The 20,831-nt window shown below is 33.7% G+C and overlaps 2 protein-coding genes across 8 annotated transcripts in view; one reads left to right on the forward strand and one right to left on the reverse strand.

Moving 5' to 3' along the window:
• LOC115449436 (C-terminal-binding protein) overlaps window positions 1-10,607 on the reverse strand; it is a 94,551-nt gene extending 83,944 nt beyond the window's left edge. For 2 of the 4 annotated variants that reach the window (XM_037440227.1, XM_037440228.1), the window contains exon 1: window positions 10,285-10,607. The gene's annotated coding sequence lies outside the window, so the exon portion shown is untranslated. Of the gene's footprint in view, window positions 1-9,867; window positions 9,893-10,284 lie in introns of those variants that run through there. The other 2 variants (XM_037440230.1, XM_037440229.1) reach the window with 2 other exon arrangements.
• Window positions 10,608-12,165: 1,558 nt separating this feature from the next.
• LOC115451653 (E3 ubiquitin-protein transferase MAEA) lies at window positions 12,166-20,665 on the forward strand. Of its 4 annotated transcripts, none has more exons than XM_037440081.1 (9): window positions 12,166-12,261; window positions 12,465-12,573; window positions 13,898-14,050; window positions 14,858-15,001; window positions 16,105-16,234; window positions 16,935-17,071; window positions 17,765-17,903; window positions 18,736-19,088; window positions 19,418-20,665. In XM_037440081.1, exons 2-9 carry the CDS (start codon window positions 12,535-12,537, stop codon window positions 19,514-19,516), a joined length of 1,194 nt encoding a protein of 397 aa, XP_037295978.1. In that variant the 5' UTR covers window positions 12,166-12,261; window positions 12,465-12,534; the 3' UTR covers window positions 19,517-20,665. The 4 variants fall into 4 exon arrangements, with proteins under 4 accessions (XP_037295978.1, XP_037295979.1, XP_037295980.1 ...); XM_037440082.1 differs by lacking the exon at window positions 12,166-12,261 and adding an exon at window positions 12,273-12,379; XM_037440083.1 differs by lacking the exon at window positions 12,166-12,261 and adding an exon at window positions 12,299-12,321.
• The last annotated feature ends 166 nt before the right edge of the window (window positions 20,666-20,831 follow it).

The raw sequence follows: 20,831 nt of genomic DNA on the forward strand, positions 1-20,831 counted from the left end.
GTTTGGTATTTATTTTATGTGTGCGCGCAAAAGTATACTTTGTATGACTGTTCGCTAACGTTATAGATTAGGAAATACATACAAATTATAATCAATGTTGATAGTCTGTTTCTAAAACAAAAAAGTTCAAAACTGCGTTTTCGCTATGTCATAGTGACTATGTATGTTCGCAACGATATGCGAACGATTAATTAATTTCTTAAAAAGTTGGTCTTAACTCGTAAGCTACGCAAATGATATCAGAATGATATCCTTAAATCTTGTTCAAGAATTGTGGCAAGGCAATTAATATGGTCATCTACAGACTGGCTTAGAGCAATTTAGCCGATTATTTGCCAATAATTATAGACATTACGAAAGTAGCTATAACAACATTCTTAGTTTACCACATATAAATAACAAAGTTTTGCCCAGATTTATACTTGCGATCTTGCTCTCAGACATATTATGATATTTATCTGATCACACGTTGCTCTACAAACCTTTTCTCTCAATGTGTTCTCTTTTTATTGACTTTAGAAGTCTTTTAGGATTGTTGATGTCACACGTCGACAGTCAGGTACCATAAAAACTAGGACAAATCGTTTTTGTTAGTCGTGCAGGCTCTGCGCTAATGTGAATTGGGAGGGCACTAGAACGATGAATGCACTTGATAATGCACATAACATAAAGGACCACGTGTCAAAATCTGTTACAAACACAATCGCATTCTACGCGCTTCGTACATATATATTTTTAGATAACCTTAAACATTGCGCCATCAAACTCGCCCACTAGGCAATGATTAGCGCGCGCTGAAAATAGGAAACTGTATCACTGTGCACGAGTACACGTTGTGTAAACATTCCGTACACAACGTCTCGTTGCGTCTGAGACTGTTCGTAATTTACGCCATTATATAATACCTGTGATCAAACGTTTAGTCTATAAAGGAAAGATTTAGGCTTTCCAATAAAAAAAAATGTTTTTCTCGTACTTCACCAAAGGTTTAAGATGAGAGGTTCAGGGTTTTACTGTAAATGTTAGGGAAAAAAAGATTATACTTGCTGTTACAATAGTTATCGTAAATCTATAAATGTTAAATATTAATGTGTCTACTACTAAACATGATCTCAATTATTATCAGCTAATCAAGAGCAGACTCTTCAGTGCAAAACGTTAGCACACACTTCCGTATTAACGTAAGAGATATATGCTGTAGATGTTTATTATAAAATTTATAACAAATCAACAGCGTTTCTGTCAAGCAGAACAAAATATGTTTATAGTTTTGAAATGCTGCATTGTATATTGCAATTTTTTCTTACATTTAATAGACTTGTCATGTTTAGATTTTAAAATGGTTAAAAATAATACTTATCAACATTATTCGGCCTAATTGAATACTTTTATCCCATTTGTCCGAATCCGAACTTCTTGGTTCGAGTCGGCCTAATACCGAAAACTTAAGTTGTTTTGTTGTAGTCAGATAATTGGTAAAATAAAGAGTTTCATTTATTTTATAATAACATACTTTTCTCATACTCATAAAAGTAGGCAAACATAATTAAATTCCTTATTATAAAAATGACCAATGTCTATGCACTTGAATTATCATAATTAAAATTTAGAAGTGGCAAATTGTGGTGTAAGGCAATTTCTCAGCAGTAATTTAGTCATCGTCCAGCCGAATACTTTTGCCTTAAATATATATTAAGGTATTCGGCCAAGAATTCGTATTATAACAATATCAACGGAATGAGATTGACTTTATGGGAATCTTGGTATGTTTCATTAATGCAAATATCTTGTTGTGCATAAATACGATTCCTTGTTTAGTATCCTTTTTGGTGTCATTTACAACTAAACATCATTCTATTCTAGATTATTGGCGTACGATTTAGGTGATCTAGGTAGAAAAATGTTTAAATACAAAAGTTCAAGGCCATATATGTATACATATTTCGTCTACGGCGTGGCGTCATACTAAGCGTTTCAACCGATTAAACATGATAAAAAATAAAAGTACAGGTTAGCGATTAAAAATGCTGTGACACCTTAGTTTCGAGCAGAGTTTGCTAACACATAAACTTAGTCACAAAAAAACTTGGTTAAATGTGAGCATTTTTTAAAAACATGTCCCATCCTTTCGCATTGAAATCACATTAACCTTTGTTCAACAACGCTTTGTTGCCGCGGTGTGAATTGATGGTATTGATATTGTTCTATTCCGACGTAGTGCCATCGTTTTAGCCAATCTATACAGTACCCGTGTGGTTTTTATGTATGCTTGTGTGTTGGATCATAATATCTATATCTGTGTATATTGCGCATTTATGAAAATACCAACGAGAAACTACGAATAGTACTGTAAATAATATTTAGTCTGCATATTTACATAGGTGCATCAATGCCGGTTATGATGACAAGATCCGACCTTATCACAACTATCATAATATGAATGTCTATCGACTATCACATTATTGAAGTAAACAAGTTCTGCAGGTAATGGCTAAATCTGTTACCTGTGTGATATCACATAACATTAATATCGGTCAATCAGAGGCTACCAGTTCATCCAGCACAAATTAATAATATAAGGTACAGATCGCAATGATATACGCCTGTATAATAAATAACGATTTCATAAACTCTACTGTGGATAACACGTTTACCACAATCCAACATTTCACAATATTACGTCGTACAAAACGCTACAAATACGACTCGAATGAGTTGCTAGAAACGGCTAACAAACGACCTAAGTAATACCACATTTCGCAGTTAATTTCCCAGGAGTGTTTAAGTTATTCGTACACTGTGAAACTTTGTCATTTCAATATTTAAATATAACGCATGATGGGAATGTTTTTTTATTTCCTATATAAATAATTAAACCGCGCTGCATCACCACAGAAGACAGCATGCAATGCCCCAGAATTACGAAACTCGAATCCAAAATAACTTCACCGGTTTTACATTACCTCAAAATCAATTAAATGATAAAGCGATACCAAAGTAGTCATTACAAATTCATGAACACATTTAACATTTATATAATTTAAGCATACATACATTTGTTTAAACATAATATTTCAAGTATATTTTGTAACGCAATTTTTTTATTGCCGTTATATATTGTATGTTACATAAGTGAAAAACCTCTGATTACTATATACGTGTACCATATTTCAGTGCTATAACTATATTATATGTGGAATGTGCATGAAATAAAAATGTTATGCACCGATTGCCAAAAAAATATTTTGTGTGTTTATAAATATAAAAACAGGAATTGGAAAGATTACATTAATTGTGCTTTAATAATTTCTTATTAGTCCAATTGGCAACTTCAATTTTTTTTCGATTATAGTGGTTTTGGAGTCGTTGTTAAAAAGTTTTTACATACTTCATTTTTGTAAATTATAAAACACTTGTAATGAACCACAGTATAATAATAATACTTCTCATCCTATTTTATTTCGAAGAGTTCAGTGGTGCATCTTCAAAGTTTAAGGTCAAACAATATTTAATATATTATGGTAATATGACGAAACTATGCTAACCCAATACAAGAAGAAACATCAAAAACCCTTTCGATTATAAAGAGTTTCCCTCTGCATATTTGAAGTCTAAAGTGAAATTAAAATACCATTTCGAAGCTATACGAAATCGAGCAGAAAAAGAATCGTTTATATCGAATCACAAAGTAAAAAAATATCGTTAAAGAAACATTAAAAAAAAAATACGTTGAATAGATAACCTTTACTCTATTGTCGGTTGAATAATAATATATCAACGGAAGAACGTATGGATCAGACATAACGAAACTGTAATAGTCCCTCGTTTGGCTATGAAAATTTAAATGTGCCTCTCCCAAATATATTGCGACATATGTAATCAACATTAATATTAATATAGATGAATTTATACGCAGCTAAAATTATAAAATCAGTGGGTGATTATGTCATGGAAAGATCTATTTCTAGTTCAAGGCAGATAACACGCTCGCAATGCGTTCATTATGTATGTGGGCGCATAAAAACTAACGGCTCAACGATCTACAACAAAAAATACTACTACTAATAAAAAAATCGAAAATAATAAAAAAACAAGAATTTAATTATTTTTTACTATACTAAGTTAGTATCTAGTCCGTGCAGTAAAATTCTTACACAAGTTCTTCAATTCATATAAAAGTTATATGGACCACATACCTAAATGTTAAATTCATTTGAATAAAAAATAATCATATATTGAAATTTGAAATAATAAAGGCTTAATAGTCTGAATATTACACGGCGATGATGACGCGCACATACCCAACAAGAGCTGGGTAATAAGCATTAAGCACTCTATTCGACAAGATAGTATATTTAACGTACATACATATAATGTTGTTTCAACGTCTGCTAAGCCGCGACTGGGAAAAACCCGCTGTTATGCGAGCGTCGCGACGCTCTGTTCGTGACTTAATTGTACAGATTGGACAGTAAAAAACTGCACGCGATGTAGCATCGTATTTAATGCCGATATTTTTGTCAATTAAAAATAATAAATTGTATAAACGTTACTCAGCTGTTAAAAAAATAATTTAAGTTAATGCATGATAACAGCCACTGCACAAGTGACACATTCAAATGTACATGTCAGTACTATTTAGATAACTAACAAGCATTTTAGGTCAATGTAAAACAAACCAAACGTGCCAAAGCATGCTGCAAGCGCGTTACTAAATCCGATAAACAGATAACTTAATTCAGACCCAATGACAGTAAAAAATATCACTGTATTTACTGGTAATACGAAAAACACGTTTTGACCAAGCAACGAAGATACCGCCTCCCTTGACCTCGAGCATCAAAACAAAACCAAATAGAAGCAGCGGGTGTAGGCGTGTATTTAAAAGGAACTCAATCGATCGCAGATCAAGCGATCGGGCCGGTTGTGTCGCGTTGTGTGTATGGGTGAGGGAGAGACTCGGTGTGTGTGTGCGACACACGTGTGAGCGCGTGTGAGCCTATAACGGATGTGGTCTGTCCGTCTATTTACCAAGTATCCAGCGTCATGGATGCCACGCGAACGTACTCAAATCATTAAATTAAATTCTTTATCCATCAATTATATGATTAATCGAAATACGGCTTACGATGAGCCTTATTAATAGGAACGTAACTGCTTTTACTTCATAGTTTTAACATCTGAATATTTTTTAATGTTAGGTAATGTTAGGTAGGTACATGCAAGTAGCTCGTTGCGCGAATGTACGAACGATAATATAATAATAAAACTCTCACACCACAAATTCCAGGTTAAAGGTACTAACTATGTTAGAAAGTTTAAGACGTGTGTCAAGTAGTACAAAATATTAATTCAATAGGATAGAGTATAGACGACGTCAGAGGGGATCAAAAGCAACAAACGAATTTACCATATTGCTTAATATTATGAGCGGTAATTCTAATGATGAAGATGCAGTGTGTGAAATCTCAAGATACAAAACTTAACACGTGTATGGGATTACCTTAACAGAAAATAATTGTGGGCAAATTCAATCCTAAGTGTCAGTTTGTGTGATATTGGCTAACCAACATTTTATCAACATGAGCAAATTGCGAAAATAGAAGAGCAATCATTAAAAAAAATTAAATGGCCAATGAGTACCAATTTTAATAGCACCATAACTATGGTGCTATTAAAATTCTTATTATCTTGAGTATTGTAAACAAAAGTAGGTATGTATGTAGGTACCTACGTATGGCGTTGTGCGTGTCACTCGCCGCTTCGGTCGGTTCGCCTCGACCTATCTTGAGCGTCGTGTTGTGAAGTGGCTATAGCCTTTTAATATATCGTTACTCTACGTATCGGTGTAACTCGGTATGACTCGATGCCTAGGGCTGTCCATACAGAGTGCTTCTTTTATTAAACCAACTATGAATTTCCTAAATGATAATAATTCAAGAGGTTTCGTATTTATACTCTCATCACGATTGTAGTCAGTGAAACTTCTTTATTTCGAGCGATTAAATACTGAAAATTGAACCCTATTTGAATATTATAACTATAATATTGCGAAAATAAAATTTTCTGCATATATTACGCTCAGAGCGAATTCATTCCAAGTCAGCGCGGGGATATGTCAGTGAAGGGAACTACTTAGGGCATACACTTCATACAAAAATGTAACACCTAGTTGTGACGGTATATTTCCACATCAACTTATAATCATTTCTCGAAAATTATACGAAATCAGTCAACATTTTGGGTTCAATTACAGTATTTAAGTCGATCAGAATCAAAAGTATGTTTCACTGACTACAATCGTGATGAGAGTATAAATACGATTAGACCTCTTGAATTATTATCATTTAGGAAATTCATAGTTGGTTTAATAAAAGAAGCACTCTGTATGGACAGCCCTAGGCATCGAGTCATACCGAGTTACACCGATACGTAGAGTAACGATATATTAAAAGGCTATAGCCACTTCACAACACGACGTACTAAGATAGGTCGAGGCGAACCGACCGAAGCGGCGAGTGAGGCGACGCACAACGCCATACGTAGGTACCTACATACATACCTACTTTTGTTTACAATACTCAAGATTTTAGAGTTTAATCTCGTGCTAACTTGTACAAATACCTATTTTTTCAACATGACTCAATACTTATTCACTCAATCTCGACAAGTACCTAATTTTTGTCAGTTGCTTAGGAGGGAAGTAATACCAATTCCCTATACGTACGTACCTAGACTAGACTCTCATTAAACGAACCCTTAATGATTGTATAAAACTACGATGACTGAAGTACAAAACAGATTCAGTAGTATGTGGGTGGTCTCCCACAAAGTTTCCAACTACTGTAAACTCATCTTGAAAAGCGTGTGCGTATAAAAAGAAATGGGGTAATAATTTACAACCATAATCTTCTGGTTTATCAAGGCGATAATTTTGTTACGAGCTGTTACTCATCAGCAGTGCAAATAAGAAAGTTAATTGCATCACATTCAATGAGTAATTAAGTATAAGAATATCTACAAATAATATTAACTTTTGTCTGCGGCTTCGCCCGCGTGAAAGTTTATCTGGGAAATTATTTTTCTAGGATAAACAGTAGTGTATAGCATTGAGCATAACAAAGTTTCCGATTAGTGAAAAAAAAAAACAAAATTGGTTTAGTAGTTTCTGAGATTAGCATCTTCAAACAAACAAACTCGTCAGCTTTTAATATTAGTAGAGATACGAGAGATAGCTATTACAAATTTATAGGATAATTTGAAATAACCAACTTTAAAACAGTTAAAAGAATATTCGTCTGTTTATCTTGGTTTATAGCATTCTTAAATTTATAACGGATTGGTCCCAGTGTGAATAAGTTGATTTAAAGATTTTAAGTATAATGTAGATCTACACTAAAAGCAACTCAAGATTAATTCATTTTATTGAAATCACAAATGTAATAATAGTACAAGATTGGCACTCTAAAGCTAATTAAGAATTGCAATGAAGTAATTAGTGGCATTTTTTTAACTTTCAAAGCAATACATTCTACCTAGTAAGTTTTAGCTTGTGGTGGTGTACCCAGATCAATTAGATGTAACAAATCGGAAAACAAAATCTATGGTATACCTACATTCCTGAAAAGTGCATGTACAGAAAAAGAAAGAAAAAAACCTATGAAAAACAAATATGTGTCACAATAAGCGGTCAATATCATTAATGATAATTTTATCTAGTAAAATCTTAGTGTAAATTTTTGTCAAAGAATGAATATATTTTGTAATGTATCATAATTTATCAGTACAATTACAATTATTATCCTTACAACATTATAGTCTATAAAATTCACAAAATTAAATAGATGCATAAGCTTCCTATAGGATATGTATTGATATTATATAAATTATGTCACAAGCAAACAAGTACTGTGAATATTATTGCTGATTCCTATAAACTTTAAATTTCATAACAAAATGAAACTCTTGGAGCTCTGGCAATTTGACTGATCGTACAAAATGTAAAACTACCAATGCTAAATATTTGCATGATCACCACAGTTTTATTAACAGTATAACTGAATTCCCAATGCTGTGCAATATTTTATTAGAAAATCTTAAATGTCCTAATTGCTCAACCTAAGCATTGTACCTCATATTGATTTAATTGATATTTGATTAAATATATATAAAACTATCAAAACTTGTTACAAATTGTAGCATTCCATAACATATTTGGATGATTAGACAAAACCAATAACACATTCTAGACATCACACACCCATTAGTCTAACATTTTTTAATTAACAATTTTGTTAAAATATCCATGTCTGTTATTCTATTCAAACATTGTTAGCAAAATTTTTGATAAACAGTAATTAATAAAACTTTTAAAGAATTTCAACAAGGGCATGAGCTGAAGGAGAACAAAGTCGGAGCTAAATAGGTAAATAATGAATGGTGAAAACTTTCAAACGAAATCCATTCAAAGTTTTTACCCAATTCAAACTTAGTTAGGCGAGAGTTCAACATTAATTTAACTTTTCTGTACATGAACAATGTGAATTCAACAATTTTATGTTAAATATTTGAACTAAAGTTTTGTGATTTATAGATTTTTTATGATTGTTTCAGTGGTGAAACTTTATTATTGCATCAAGTTATACAAATCATTCTCTGAAATGAACATATTAAGTTAATTGAGAGCATGACACTATTTGAAATCTAATAAATTTGGAGACACTATTTGAAAGCTTATAAATTAAATGATCCTTTATAGTATTTATAATGTACAATATTTCATTTAAAGTCATACTTTAGATCTTTATACATTTTAATTTAAATTTCTGCTTTTTAAAAATGGCTCCATTAGATCATTGAAACATAAATTTAAATATCTTTCACCACTAATACAATAATGGAAACTTACAATTTTGTCACATAGGAAAATGATCTATTCCATATTCAAGGAAAAATAAAATGTTAACAATTACTCAGCAATGTTCACTATAGTATTTTACACAAATACGAAACAAAACAATGAATTGTACAGTAGATACTATTTGTTTACATTTTTCCTTCCATTTCTATATCTACTTTGGAACAAAAAACCTGTTCTTTGTACAATACCCCCTACAATAAATATAAATCCTAGGTGTTAAACTAATGTTATATCACTGATGTCAAATAATTTGAATAAAACTACCAGTTCTTTTTTAAAAATGATTGTTGTGGCAATAATTAATTGCCAACAAATAATACCTAATGAGATTAAAGGAAGTGGAATGATTGATTTGTATCCTATAAACCGTTTTTATTTGTGTGGATCATGTATAATAGATCTGATATAGGTAATTTTCAAATTTAATTATTCTAATAATTATTTCCAGTGTTCATTCCAGGCTAAATACAAATTAAAAAACAAACTCTCATGTGATATTTATTAGTTCTTAGGTCATACATATTCTTAGGTCATAAATATCAGATATAGATAATGTTATTTTAAATTCACATGTAATAAAATTAATGTTGCTGTAATATAATATTATAGTAGAATATTGGGTAATACTGTTGTTTGTTTACATAATTTAAATCCAAAAGAAATTCCTGCAGGTTTAACTATTAGAAAACATTATTTCGTATCTTAATATGTACACACTACATAGTTTCAGCTAATCATTATGAAAGACTTCTTGTTTATAATAAATATGTGTCACATTTTGAACTTTTAATTCAAAATATGACACAGCACACATCTGATAATTTGGCTTTTTGGTTCTATGTGTAAATGATTTGGTTCTCCTTTTTACTTCTACGCCATCAAATTCACAGGAAACTGTTGCAAGGTTATATTTTAAAACTTGACTTATTTGTGTAGTTTGTATTTACCTTTAAGGAAATTTCTCCTTCCTCAACATCCACAGTATCACACAAAATAATCTCCCAACTCACAAAATCATATTACACTTCACTACCTATCACTAAACCGGTCACTTCACTACCTTATCACATGTGACTGTAGAGCCGGCAATCTAAATTTTAGCTCACAGATATTTCTAGAAAACCAATTCACTAGCAACACGTTTCTCACGCGACCAAGAGGTGACGCGTCGGCACTGCCGGGAACAATGTCGACGGACGACGACCACCGCCACGGCGAAGCAGCGCGCCGCTAACAACCGTATCGACGCTAACACAATCTCGTGAATTATACCGGCATATCTTAATTATTGTGCGTAAAAACTTCACTTCGACTTCATACGCCACTTGTGATATATGTTTATTAGTAAATAATAAGAAACTCACCGTAAATAAGTTGAATCCAACAACAAAGAGTTACCAGCCACGCGCTCCGTTTATAGGGCACTCACAAAACACGAAAGCACAACGTATTGGAGTAAAATAATATCACAATATAGTCAGTTACGTCCACGGTCAGGTTACTAAGTCAATTAGAAAAAAGTTTTTTAGTTTTTCGTGGGTGTAATCACTCAACTGAGAAAGTAAACCGCGAAGCACCGCCAGCTACATACAAAATGGCGGGATTTGCGTAATGAAAGTGGACGCAGCTGACGCGCCGACAAACACATGCTCTATTAACTTCTTGTCTATGGTTAACTTAAAACTTCAACATTTTTCTTTCCCTCAAACTTAAAAATAAATTGTTTTTCATAAACAAAACCCCACATGAAAAGTAGGAAACGGTACATAATTTAAACACATGAATGATAACGCTAAGAAACTGCTGAGAACTTATAATTTAAATTTTCTAACTGTTTTGCGCTTAGATACATATTTCAAGATAATAAAACGTGATACCACAGACTTATAAAGAGAAAGGTTGTACTTTGGTTCATAATATTTTTTATCGTATAATATAATGGAAATTATTTAGCATTTTCTAGAATCTAAAATTTATATAAATAAATAACTTGCTGCGATCTTCTATTTTAGCAATAATACGCATTGAAATTATTAAAGTTGGTTAAAAAAAACAATCTTGTTTATAAAATAGGCTATAAACGTTACGCACGTCGTAAGTACCGTTAGGTTCTATTATAGTTTTATATATATGCATCTTCCAGTGCTTGAATTGTTCTGTTTCATTGCCCCGCAAAATTTTTGGAAATTTAATCCATATAAAAATAATTGCAATACATTTTATATCACAGGGTCGGCCATTTCGACTCTAGTTTATTGGTCTCTGATTTCGACCGTTTTCGTAAATGATGTCGCAACATGTAAGTATTGCTCAACTATTTATTACTTAAAATATTTTTAATGAAATGCGGAACATCCATTTTTCACAAAATCGTAAGATTATTCATATTAAGATATGATACGCAATTATGAGTTTGGACGACTAGCCCTTATTTTATTAATAGGTTAAAAGCTGTAAATGATCACGGCCTTCAAAAAATAAATCATGAACGGAATAATAACTGTCTAACATTACAAACATATTATTCAACGCCTACACAAAATTAGTATATAAGTTTTATTCAGAGGCGTAATTTTACTGCCTATCAGCTGTATCAATGTTACGGGCTCCCCAAGTTTTAGGGATCTCGATGTATGTAAGGTTCGACTAGCGGGAAACCGGCTTGTGTAGATATTATGTCCCCGAAAGGGTCATCCAGAAAATTTGATACTAAACCCGTCTAGTGTACGCCATTCTACTGATTTTAATTTTTTCTTTCTAACATAATATACTTTACCATAAACGCGTTTGGCTGAGTCTCTTTAAAATTGTGTAGAAGATTGATTGCATTTAATATTTTTTTTACATCCCATAAAAATAAAATATTCATCCACTTATTAGCTCTTTTAACGCATCCTTACTACTGTTAAACATAAATTGTGGGAAACAAAATGAATCTGGATTCAGAAACTCGTCAACGACAGTTAGTCACTTATTACACAGGCCTATTATGGAGCATGGAGTCTCGGAGAAGTATTCACAATAAATGATTTTATTTTTATAAGAATAGAGTTTAGATGATCTTTGGAAAAGTGTCTTTAGTTTTAGTGATTTTTCAAAAAGCGCAGTGGGCCGCAGTATATATCATAATTCACTCACGAAAATCTCAGAAAAATTCAGCTCGTGTGTCGCCAAATAGTATGGGATCCAGAGCGTTTTGAATTCAGATTTTCAATTTAGTTTTTGATTCAGAATGCAATTCCAGATGTATAAGCGCAGCCACAGACTGCGAAATTTATAAAATAATGTCGTAGTCTGTGGACAGTGATGAAATTATAAAACGTAGATATTTATGGTAAAAGGTAGGTACATAGAAATATTTTTCATGATTTTTTGTATTTCTTGTTGACAAATTTAAAAACGTACGCTAAAATACAGTACATTTGATTTATTTTACGGAGTATTTTATTAAAATTAAAAGTAATCATACATGAATATCGCCATTTGGTATATATGCTATGTTGCCCATTGATCAATCAGCTGTGTTTTGTTTTCATTTTCTTAGGTACCACACACATCTGCGACAGATTACCTGCATCTTTATTTTTGGAAAGACATCAATAATATTTTTAATCATGAACGAGTTAAAATCAATGGAACATGCTACGTTGAAGGTAACATAGTATCTAGTCAAATAAGTTCTTTGGTTATTTTTATGATCTAAGTATACGATGTCCAATTATGTCTGTCCATTACTTGTATATATTAGAAATCTAAAAGGTATCTAATTAGTTGTCACGATCAGGTAACAACATTATAAGCGTGTTAATTACGCATTCCGAATTAAAATTTGTGGGTAGGTACGTAATTGTAAGTAAGTTGGTAGACTATAAAACTACGCCATTTATCTTCGGAGATTAACACCGCAATAGGCACGTAGGTACCATTTATTATGAATAGATACTATTATCTTAATAAGTAGATTTTTTATGTCAATTATTTAGTTACATTTTTATAGGGAAGGGAATACAAAACAAAATTTTGGTCGCTTTTATACTGCAAAATGTATTAGCACTTTCACTGGATATATAATTACTATTATAGATAAAGAAATCAAAACCATAAGTAAACTATTTTACAGTATTCACACTTATTATAGAATAATTTATATGGATTGTAAGTATTGACTGCCCTTATTAATTTTCATTAGACAAATTTTATGTCGAAATATATACTACATATAAAATGTAGGTATTTAAAAAACAGTATATGCATAGGGTGCATGACATGGGCAATGACACCTAAACATAGAGCATTTAAATTCTGTTTGTAAAGAAATGGAAAAATACCATGATAGGGAAAATTATTAATGGAAATGTTTGGAGTAAACAAAGTCAATGGATATGTTAAAAAATCAAAGAGAAAATATGATGATCTGCCTTGTATGGTATAATATTTGTTTTAAAGAGGGGAAAATTAATGTTCGTTTTTTTGGGATGGATTGGATGGGCTGTCAAAATCAAACTTAAATTTTAAAACATTAAAGCTTATCCTTTTGTCTTCTGACATGGTTTAATGGCCTTCTCCAACATTCATCATTTTTCCCTGTCCCTTGCCATTCTCATCCACAATGATTCAGCAACCTTCTTTAGGTCATCGGTTCACAATCTGAGTTGTCTCCTTCTTTTCTGCTTTGCATTACTTTGATGTATCCACTCAGTTACCTTTTTCATCCGTTTAGGTCTCATTTCTCTCAGGTGACCTGCCCAATTCCATTTTAGGACTATTCTTCCTACATCTACCCACTTTATGACATTTCTAAGGTCTATTATTTTTTCCTTTAGGTTATCAGATCTTGCATTAGCTAATTTGTACTGCTTAATAATGTAGTTAAATGCCCATGAATATTATAAATGTTGTTGTATAATAATGAGTCCTTTATGTTAACAAATACTTTTGCATATATTGATTATTTTATGTTCGTATTTTATTCAATAGGTGCCGTACGAAGTTTTTAATAAAAAATATCGCAACGCCCAGCGTGTGTTCGACGTGGAAGCAAGGCAGGTGGCCAGTAGCGCTAGTGAACTTGAAGCCTGTAAGAATCAACCAGTCACCACAACTGAGATTGAGTCGCTGCTTGGGGGCATGGTAAGATCTATAGTGTTGAGACTTATTTCTATCGGGATTCCTAGGTTTCATCCTTGTATAGACTGATCTGATTACATTTTCATAACAGTTATTAAGTCTTGAATATTTTGTACTTTTTTTGGTTTGTAGACATTACCTGCTATTTTCAACTATTTGTACAACCTTACAACCTTCTTCAATATCTTATTTTTACATTTTGAGCAGGTGAAGTCTAGACTAGAAGAAGAATCCTAGATGTTTAAGTTTTAACTTCCTATTAACAAACAAAAATGTGTTATGAGTTATTTTCTTTTTTTTTTACAGTTACGTGTATAAAGAAAAACAAGTCACGGTATACATTTATAGCTAACAACATCTAAACATCATCATGCTGCTAGTAAATCAGGACGCATGACGTCATATTAAAGACAATGTGTCGGCCACAAACCACAGAATCTAGCGCTTTCATTATTAGCAGCAGTGTCCCAAATTTCATTTCTAGGACTTGTATTTTTGTATGTACCTATACTAACACATTGGCCAGATCAGATTGAATCGCGGTTGTAAATTGTGCTCGTACGGTTTTATCGAAAGCTTTTGAGGTATTTAAAAAAATGCAATATTTTAATATAAGAGGCTTGTCTGTGTCATTAATTTATTAATTTCATTGTTACAGTAACATAATGTGTATATTCTTTAATTTTTAGGGCGCCATCAGGTCTTTGGGAAATATATCATAACCCTGCGATAAATGAAACTGCTACATTAAACCAACATCTGCTACACTACTACAGTTACCTACTGCAATCTTCGCTTTTGTGATTTTAGGTTGAAAAACTGAAGACGATGAAGCGTAAGGCATCAGAGGCCATTGCCGAGGAGCTGCAAGTGGCGTACGTGTGCAAGAAGCGGCTCGAGCACCTCAAAGAGCAAGCCAGCGCTCTCGCCGAACCCAACACGCCGCAAGTCAGGGTACTGTATACTGTATTTATGTAATTTATCTAAGGTTTTTAGCATACAGTTATGCTTTCTTCTGTGAAATCGAACGAACTCCTTAATATTATAGGCAAACCTATGACGATTTCGGTATTTTATATAGCGTAGCTGTTGTCCGCGACTTCGTCCGCGTTTCCGTCGCTTTTCGTAAAAAAGTAGCCTATGTCCTTCCTCACGGTTCAGTGGTTTTGATGTAACAGACAGATTAACTTTTGTATTTTAGTAGGAAAATATAATATGTCAATCTACAATACTGTGGAAAACATAGCAATACGGAACCGCACAATATTATTGTTAATAGCTGTGCCCACGACTTCGTCAGCGTATAGAAGATGATTCAGTATTCACGCGTGATGGCTTATTATTAGCGTATTTCATGTATAACTTTGGTGTTATACACCGATTTCTATGATTCTTTTTTATGGAATATTTAATAATGTTAACTTTTTTAATTAGGGATGACTGAGAGTGTTATAAACGTAAGAGTAGACAAATATAATGAGAAAGCTTCGAACTGCTAAGCTATCGGGAGTTACACGTGTTATTGTGAGTCAACCATAAAAGATAGACATATGCTGTCGTGGGATATTTTTTACATAATTTTAAAGAGAACATTTCCGTCATACATAATTTTTGTGTAGCTTTAACCATTAAGGTTGCACACGCGACGGAAGCTTAAAAAATAGAGTAACTTCTCCCGTTTTCTCAACATTTCCCTTCACTGCTCTGCTCCTATTAATTGTAGCGTGATGAAAAGTATACTATAACCAGCTCAGGAGTATGAAAAATAATTGTACCAAGTTTCGTTAAAATCCGTCGAGTAGTATTTGTTTCTATAACGGTTATACAGACAGACGGAGAGACAGACAAAAATTTTACTAATTGCATTTTTGGCATCAGGATCGATCCCTAATCATCCCCTGATAGTTATTTTGGAAATATATTTCATGTACAGAATTGACCTCTCTACAGATTTATTATAAGTATAGCTATATATAGTATGGCCCATATTGTAAGGGTAGGTACTAGGTAGATCAATTTGTTTGGCTAGTTAGACAACATGGTTCCTTGCATTGCAGACTGCGCTTAATCAGTGGCGTAAGGTTCGTCTCGACCGGATGCTGGTGGACTATTTCCTGCGCAATGGCTACTACGAGTCAGCGAACAAGCTGGCCGATACACGTGACCTCCGCGACCTCACAAATGTTGGTTAGTACAAACAACAATTATTACATTTAATTATTTTTCTCGCTTAGGTGCATAAATATTATTGTTTTCAAACACTACTCCGCTACGGGTAATAAAGATAATATGTGTTATTAATAATCTAAATTTGTATTTTCACTCTACTACAGCGTAGTAAAATAGTAAGATTTTTTTTATGTTATTTATTTTGACATCTTTCAGGGAATATTTAAATTATTTGGTAGCAGTTCTCTCTTGCTCGCGATGTACCAGCAATACCAGTTCAGGATTTCCGGGGCTCTTCACGTATAATTGTTGTTTTTTTGATGATATATCAGTGGTGTAGACTGGTTGGTTGCCGCACGGGATCGACCGGAATTTTGCCGCCACGTCAATTCTTATTATTTAATTCCTCAAATTAGATTAGTTTTGAAGTTTATACTATATTTATTATAAAATTTTTCATTTAAAAAGTTGTCGACACGCCTTTCATGCGCCGTGCAGGACCACAGCCTTCCTTGCCTGATCTGTATACATAGTGAACAGCGGCTATTTGTAGCTGTATACATAGTGATTCCTATCGGGCTTCCATTTAAGGTTTTTTAAGTTTGTGTTCTGTTAAATTAGCCGCGATTATGATAACTAAGGCAAGTTTTCTTGCCTCGGGCTACCTTTTGAAACATTTCCCCCTTCGCCACTGATTGACGCGCTTCCGTGTCGTCAGACATCTACTGCGCGGCGGCGGAGGTGGAGGCGGAGCTGGCGAGCTGGCGCACGGCGCGCTGCCTGCAGTGGTGCGCCGACAACAAGTCCAAGCTGCGCAAACTCAACTCCACCATGGAGTTCAACATACGCATACAGGCATGTCATGTCCTACTCCTCTGTGCAGTGCCGGATTTATATTTTTTATGAGTGTATGCCACTTTATTTCCGCCGCTTCATGTAGGTAGGTTTATGTATGTATCTAGGTTTCTAAAATACTTAATAATTTTCCATTTGTTTGTATTACGGAAGGCCCTAAAGTTAAATAAACGAATGATTAATTAAATCGAGTGTGCGTCCTCTGAAATCTGTCGCCCCTAAGAGGCTGCCGCCCATAGGCCGCGGCTTATACGGTCTGTTTACAAATCCCAGGACTGCCTCTGTGCCAATTCAAATGCCTCTGAGTTTACTAGAAATTTCCCGTAGCAATATATTACAAGAAGTTTCAGATGTTCTTTCACTAGTGGTAAAATTACTAATAGTAGTAATTACATATACACATGCGACTTCTGTAAACATCAAAATTTGCAGAAGTCAGGTTGTCGTGATTGTTTCCATAGTATAAATAGCTTGCGGAATCCAACTTCTGCAAGTTCTCTCGATAATCTCAACCTTGCATTATAAGATACAACTAAATAATATTTTTACTGGTCTCAACTAGTCTCGACTAAAGTAAATCTCGATTAGAATCACATCTTTTCTTTTCAGATGTGAAACAGCCCAACAACTTGTTTTCTATCTTAACACTATGATTTGTATTAATAGCTCCATTACGTTATATGTTAATTCTAGGAATTCATCGAGCTGGTACGCGAAGACAAGCGCCTGGAAGCGGTACGCTACGCCAAGAAACACTTCTCCAACTTCGAGGAAGGGCAGCTGCAAGATATACAGCACTGCATGGGCATGCTGGCATTCCCTAAGGATACTGGTACGATACACAGACCATAATATGTGTTAAGTTCATGTGCAGATGAGTTGGGTAACGGATTGCATAAAGCATTCAATATGTGATTTTTGACACCTTTTTTGTCTTGACTGAGCGAATGTGATGTGATGATTACAAACTGTTGGAAGCTCTCTCCTCCTTATAAAATGATGAACTATCTATTGGAAATTTATAACACTTATAGAAAAAAAGTCACACACCTCAGACTTTTCTAAAAAAAAAACAAAATTATGTGTGTATTCTTTGCGAATTATCGCTTGCTTTAACGGTGAAGGAAAACATCGTGAGAAAACCTGCATACCTGAGAAATTCTCTATAGGAATTTTCGAACGTATGTGAAGTCTACCAATCCGCACTAGGCTTAATCCTAATTTCAGTAGTAGAGGAGGCCCGTGCCCAACAGTGGGACAGTATATAATACTGGATTGATATTATTATATTATATTATAGAAAAAAATGTTTTGGTTGTTTCAAATTTTTTATGTGTTCATTAATTTTGTAATAAAAATATTATTAAAATGTTTCATTTCGTGTATATCTCTCTCTCTCTCTCTTTCTAAAGTGCACATCGATCGATCGATCGATCAATAATCGAATATATTGGTAGTATACATTTTTTAAAAAGATCCTAAAATATATTTTTTTGAATAAATTATTCGTACATTTTTGACATTCCTGTCTTGTAACTCGTACATCACCAAGTAAAACGAAAGCTCAAGACCATTTGGCCAAGAAGGCGCATTAAATGCGTTCATCCAGTGTGTTCGTGACGGTAGTTGTACGTAGAAGGGTAAATATGAGAGGGCGCCCGCAGAGGTGGAGCCGTACCGCTCGCTGCAGTGTCCGTCGCGGTGGGGCGCGCTGGTGCGGCAGTTCCGCTGGGAGCACGCGCGCCTGCTGCACCCCGCGCGCGCGCCGCTGCTGCCCGCGGCGCTGCAGCTGGGGCTGGCGGCGCTCAACACGCCGCAGTGCTGCGCCGAGCCCGGCGCCGGCTCGGCCGCGGCGGCGGGCTGCCCCGCCTGCGCGCCGCCGCTGCACCTGCTGGCGCGCGAGCTGCCGCACGCGCACGTGTCGCACTCGCGCCTCGTGTGCCGCATCTCGCGCGCGCCGCTCGACGAGCACAACCACCCCATGGTGCTGCCCAACGGACAGGTCTACGGCGAGAAGGTACGCCTCGCGCTCACCGACTCATACACGTCGCCAATACACTGATAATGGACTAATCAGAACGAAGTTATTTTATATGCTAACAAGTCACGCATGTTCATTAGTTTATTCGCGGAATTGGATCAAAGATCAAAATTAGCATCGTATCTTGAAAATGCCCATAATCTTTATGTGTAGATAATTCTAATACGTTTATGTGTGTTATCGTCGAAAGGACTTGAAACTTTGTTCTGTTAAATTTATTTTTAAGTAATCACTTTCCGCTGTCTATATTAATATTCATTAATACTACGTTTAAAAAATCTAAGGTCCTCCCATTCTGTTCACAGGCTCTAAAAGAAATGATGAAAGAACACGGCTCCATCATATGCCCGAAGACAAAGGAAGTGTTCTGCATGAAGCGCGTCGAGAAAGTCTACGTTATGTAAACATCGCGCTTTGTGTATATCAAACGCTTGTTAATATTAAGGTTTTATCTTGGATGCCCTCTTACTGTTGTTTTAACACTTTTATTTCATTACTAAAGATATTGAAGTTTTAGGATAGTTGGAACTTTTGAAAACATGAACAACTATTCAGTTTCTTTATCTGATCAGTAAAATACTTCGAGACTGTCATTTGTATTTTATTTTATCTTAAATTACTTTTTAAAATGGATGTTTTTTTAAATCAGAAATAAATATTTTATCCATGATTAATATTCTGCCTTCTAAATACTGGTGATACCATTATTTGGCAATTAAAATGTTTAAAAGAATATTTTTTACCTATTTTTGTAATATATTTTTGTTATATCATTAAAATATAATTTTATAAATTATCACAGTAAGAGGGCATGCTGTTTGGGATTTGAATATTTTGTACTATTTCTTTACTTCTGACAGTCCATATTACAATCATATTATGAATCTCGTGTTTTCAATATATGAATGTTAGCAGCAAAATTATTCATACATTCATTTAATGAATTAAAAAAATACTAACTAGGTGATATATCTTTGTAGTAAAATATAAAAATTGTTATTGAATTAATTCATTTTAGTAACTCTTTGAAAAAGTTGATTGTGGCTATGCATAGCAATAAATAGTTACGAAATTATTAATTTGTCTTGATTAATCATCAGATAAATCAGATTTGTCATACAGGACAAAAAAGTCAGATAAAATTGCGTTACATTTTTATCTTACCCAGAAAACACATTTTTCTTTATAAAGCAGATTTTTCTTATTAATTTTAGTTTAAACAAATATTCGCATGTGGTATTTTTTTATATGATTATCTTTTTTCATATTTGTATTGTCGATATTAGTTTGTGCCTGGTAGCATTTGAAATCTTATACTTAAAATGTTGCCATACTAAAATGATATTTCCAATGTCGAAATAAATTAAGAGTATTTTTAGTTATTATTGGTAAGTTCTTATGTGAAAATATAACTTTTATCGACAGTATAGTTTTAATGGACTGTTATTCATAAGTAAGATTTTAAATATGTAGCTACGTGTAAATTATATAAAATATTCTCACTGTATCATAACCATAACTTGTTATACTGAGAAATAAACGCAAATCATAAATTATTTACTTTTATTGGATATTCCATAAATCTTTACTGGTGGTAGGTCTCTCATATGTGAGAGTCCGCTTGGATAGGTACCACTGCAATGTCTATTCTGCCGCCAAACAGCAGCGTGTAGTCACTGTTGTGTTCCAGTTTAACCGACATCTTAGTCAGAGTAACTA

This window comes from Manduca sexta, chromosome 18 (genome assembly GCF_014839805.1).
Source record: "Manduca sexta isolate Smith_Timp_Sample1 chromosome 18, JHU_Msex_v1.0, whole genome shotgun sequence".
Taxonomy (NCBI): domain Eukaryota; kingdom Metazoa; phylum Arthropoda; class Insecta; order Lepidoptera; family Sphingidae; genus Manduca; species Manduca sexta.